Source organism: Octodon degus, unplaced genomic scaffold (genome assembly GCF_000260255.1).
Source record: "Octodon degus isolate 3935 unplaced genomic scaffold, OctDeg1.0 scaffold00008, whole genome shotgun sequence".
NCBI lineage: Eukaryota > Metazoa > Chordata > Mammalia > Rodentia > Octodontidae > Octodon > Octodon degus.
The window spans coordinates 15,619,492-15,620,737 of record NW_004524584.1 but is presented as its reverse complement, the minus strand read 5'-3'; the positions used below and the strand labels follow the sequence as shown (position 1 = coordinate 15,620,737).

General features: G+C 51.7%; 1 protein-coding gene across 4 annotated transcripts in view; it reads left to right on the top strand.

The window, feature by feature from the left end:
• Nucleotides 1–1,242, top strand: part of Hyal3 (hyaluronoglucosaminidase 3) — a 6,612-nt gene extending 5,370 nt beyond the window's left edge. For all 4 annotated transcript variants that reach the window (XM_004625250.2, XM_023706151.1, XM_023706150.1 and 1 more), the window contains exons 3-4: nucleotides 625–714; nucleotides 833–1,242. In XM_004625250.2, coding sequence (XP_004625307.1) covers nucleotides 625–714; nucleotides 833–1,108 — 366 coding nt within the window. In that variant the 3' untranslated portion in view covers nucleotides 1,109–1,242. The remainder of the gene's footprint in view (nucleotides 1–624; nucleotides 715–832) is intronic.
• Nucleotides 1,243–1,246: the final 4 nt, after the last annotated feature.

Below are 1,246 nucleotides of genomic sequence, written 5' to 3'. Positions count from 1 at the left end.
CTTCTTTACAGCTTGTTTGATTTGGTGCTTATTGGCTTTGACATCCACAATGAACACGAGTGTGTTGTTGTCCTCAATCTTCTTCATGGCTGACTCTGTGGTCAGGGGGAACTTGATGATGGCATAGTGGTCAAGCTTGTTTCTCCTGGGGAGCGCTCTTCCGAGGGTATTTGGGCTGCCTCCGGAGCCGCAACGTCTTGGGATGGCCGAAGGTGGGCAACGTTCGTATCTTCTTCTTTTTGTGGCTGTGGATGCCTTTCAGCACGGCCTTTTTGGCCTTCAAAGCTTTTGCTTTGGCTTCAGTTTTGGGAGGGGCAGGGGCTTCCTTCTTTGCCTTCGGCACCATCTTGGTAAAAAGCTCTCTCCCTATTTTAAAGTTGGTTCTTTGTTTTTTAAATTTGGTACACAGTCTCACTATGCAGCTCAAACATACATGATCCTTGTGTCTCGGGCCTGGTTTCAGTGATTGGCTCGGCACTGGGGATCAAACCTGAGTCCTTGTGCTTGCCAGGCAGGTGCTTAGACCACTGACCTCTCTCCCTGGCCCCAAGGAATCTCTTGAAAAAAAGAGGTAGATCCAGATGGATCTAGCAACCCAGGTCTGACTCAGCTCTTCACTTTCAGGACGACTTGATACAGACCATTGGTGTGAGTGCAGCACTGGGAGCAGCCGGCGTGGTGCTCTGGGGGGATCTGAGTTTCTCCAGCTCTGAGGTGATCATTTCCACTATTAGCCAGCTATATCTCACATTGCTGGGGCCCCAGGGTGGGCTAGGGGAGAAAGCCTATCAAGGCCATGAAGCAGAAGCAGTTGACATGTTTTTTTCCTTAGGAGGAGTGCTGGCATCTCCATGACTACCTGGTGGGCACTCTAGGCCCATATGTGACCAATGTGACCACAGCAACCATGGCCTGCAGTCAACAGCAGTGCCATGGTCATGGGCGTTGTGCCCGCCGAAACCCAGAACAAAGGGAAGCATTTCTGCACATGCAGCCAGATGGCAGCCTTGGAACTTGGGAGTCCTTTAGCTGTCGCTGTTACCAGGGCTGGGCTGGCCCTACCTGCCGGGAGCCCAGACCTGGGGGTAGACCTAAGGAAGCAGCATAATGCCGCTGCTATTTCTTCTTTCCCTCTCTTACTTACCACTTTCGGTTCTCACCTGCTCTAATCAGCTTATAGTCAACCTTCCCAAATATACACTCCACATCTTTTGGGATCCCTGAAAGGTGAAAGGGGCCGGGGGGG